This window comes from Sinocyclocheilus rhinocerous, unplaced genomic scaffold, assembly GCF_001515625.1.
Source record: "Sinocyclocheilus rhinocerous isolate Xijiao unplaced genomic scaffold, SAMN03320098_v1.1 scaffold24, whole genome shotgun sequence".
NCBI classification, from domain to species: Eukaryota; Metazoa; Chordata; class Actinopteri; order Cypriniformes; family Cyprinidae; genus Sinocyclocheilus; species Sinocyclocheilus rhinocerous.
In genome coordinates, this window is record NW_015647124.1 from 1,033,663 (window position 1) to 1,035,923 (window position 2,261).

Genomic DNA, 2,261 nt, shown 5'->3' on the forward strand with positions numbered 1-2,261 from the left:
GTCTGTGTGACGTCACACAGACAGGCATCTGAGATCGGCTCGATTTGAGATAGGGGTAAATATTTTAGTAGATAAAAAAAAACACTGGGTGGATTTTTATCATTATAGGGTGGTTGTGTACACACACTCCCAACACACATTTCAGTTCAAACAACTTGTAAAAGTGCATGTAGCATCCGATGACCCCTTTAAGAATGTGGTGCTATCAAATTATTCAGTTTATTTGATAATCCTGACCAATCTGACACTGTGAAAGCTTATTTCAGCCACAGAATAAAAACAAACTATAAATAAATAATAATAATCATAAATAATAATAAAAATGTTATTTTTTTATTGCACAATTCAAATTTTTTAGACTTGTATATATCTCAGAATTGGACATTTATATCAGAGCAATTGATAACTTGCAATTCTGAGAAAAAACTGTTGCAATTGCAAGATGTAAATTTTCAGTAACGAGTCAATAACTTGCATATAAACTTGCGATCTTAAGTTTAAAAAGTCAAAATTATCAGATGAAAAGTCACAATTACCTTTTTTTCTATTCCATGGTGGAAATAAGCTTCCATAAGACAGAGGACATTGACCAATGGCATGAGTTTAGGACAAGTGTTTGGGAAAGTTAACAAATGAAACCATATTGTAAAGTGTTCTAGCTAATTTTGTAGCTAGATTTTTTTGCATCCTAAATGCACAATTAGATTATAGCTTGATTGGAAATCATATATATTTACATAGATATTTTTTTTCTTTACACAAAGCATGTCTCCCAATTATTATAATCTCAAGCATGCTCTTCAGTGACACTGTTGTCTTTTTGGTAACCAAGTACACACACACACACACACACACACACAAAGAGAATGATAGAATACCTCAGGGAATCCGCAAGCATCAGGTACCCTAAAACACAGTTTGCCACTGTGCAACAATATGATCTACTTTACTGAGATACGATTAACGTACCTGAAGTCTTTGCGGTTGTAGAAGTCCCAGGCAGAGGCATGGCAGACCACCTCCCTTCCATCAGTGGGTTTCTCTAGCATGGCCTTGTCCCAAAACTCAGGAGGCATTTCGAGCAAACCCAGAGAGGTGAAGAACCCCTCGGCAACCCGGAACATGTGAGTGGCATTATAACCCTATGGGTACAAATCACTTTCTCACTCTCTGGTGCGCTCAGGATATTATTCACTCATCAAGATTCTGTAGCTTACTTTAGCAACCATGGTGTCCGTCACATCTACATTGGGCTTGTCAGGAAAAGGAATCATCATGTTGTAGATCTTGTTCCACGTTTGTGACCACATGTTGCCTGAAACAGAAACCAAACACAATTAGAACATCACCATGAGCATCCAAACTTCTTCTTGTTATATATATGATATATATTGTTATATAAGATGATCACAGTGTAGTAAACACAGTTTTGATATGATAAAAAATTATAATCACAATGTAGAAAACATGAAAAAAGTTGTAAAAGTTTACTTGAATTATATTATAAAGTCAGAATTATGTGATGTAAACTTTCAATTGCCTGTTGATAACTTAACATTCTGAGAAAAAAATGTCTTAGAAAAAGAATTGGGAGATGTAAACTCAGAATTCAGAGAAAAAAAGTCAAAATTATGAAGTGTTAACTCAGAATTCTGAGGGGAAAAAATATTAATAATTTGTTATGTTAATTATGTACTGTGTCTCATACCATGGTGGAAATATATATCATGTTTAACATTATTTGTAAAAACAACGCTAAATGATAACACTTTACAATGAGGTCTCATTAATTAATATTAGTTAATGCATTATATATTTTCATAAACAATTGTAACCAAAGATTAAGTGCATTATATTATTTGTATATTCTTTGTTATTGTGCATCTGAAACTGGTTGTTTGCAGTGTTTTAATGCATTATACTTTCTAAAGATGTAACAGTGAATAGATTTTATAATTTAATTTAGAACAGTTTTATAATGTATTATAACAATTATTTATGATATCAAACTATGCATTATAAGGTGCATTACAAGGCATAATGAATGCATTAAAAGTAATTTTATAATGCATTATATATACAGTATATACAAGCTCCAAGTAAAGTGTTACCAATGTGATAAATTATTAGGACTGGGCGATATGGCAAAGAAAATGTATATATATATATATATATATATATATAGACAGTTAATTATGGTTTAAACTACTGTGGTTTAAACTTTTTTTTTTTTTTTTTGTCAGAACATGATAAAACAGTTG

General features: G+C 31.8%; 1 protein-coding gene across 1 annotated transcript in view; it reads right to left on the bottom strand.

Annotated features, from left to right (window-relative positions):
- The window catches only part of ace (angiotensin I converting enzyme (peptidyl-dipeptidase A) 1), a 38,516-nt gene that overhangs the window by 20,234 nt on the left and 16,021 nt on the right, over window positions 1–2,261 (bottom strand). The window contains exons 4-5 of the mRNA XM_016513243.1: window positions 1,218–1,315; window positions 970–1,142 (exon numbers count right to left, since the gene is read on the bottom strand). Coding sequence (XP_016368729.1) covers window positions 970–1,142; window positions 1,218–1,315 — 271 coding nt within the window. The remainder of the gene's footprint in view (window positions 1–969; window positions 1,143–1,217; window positions 1,316–2,261) is intronic.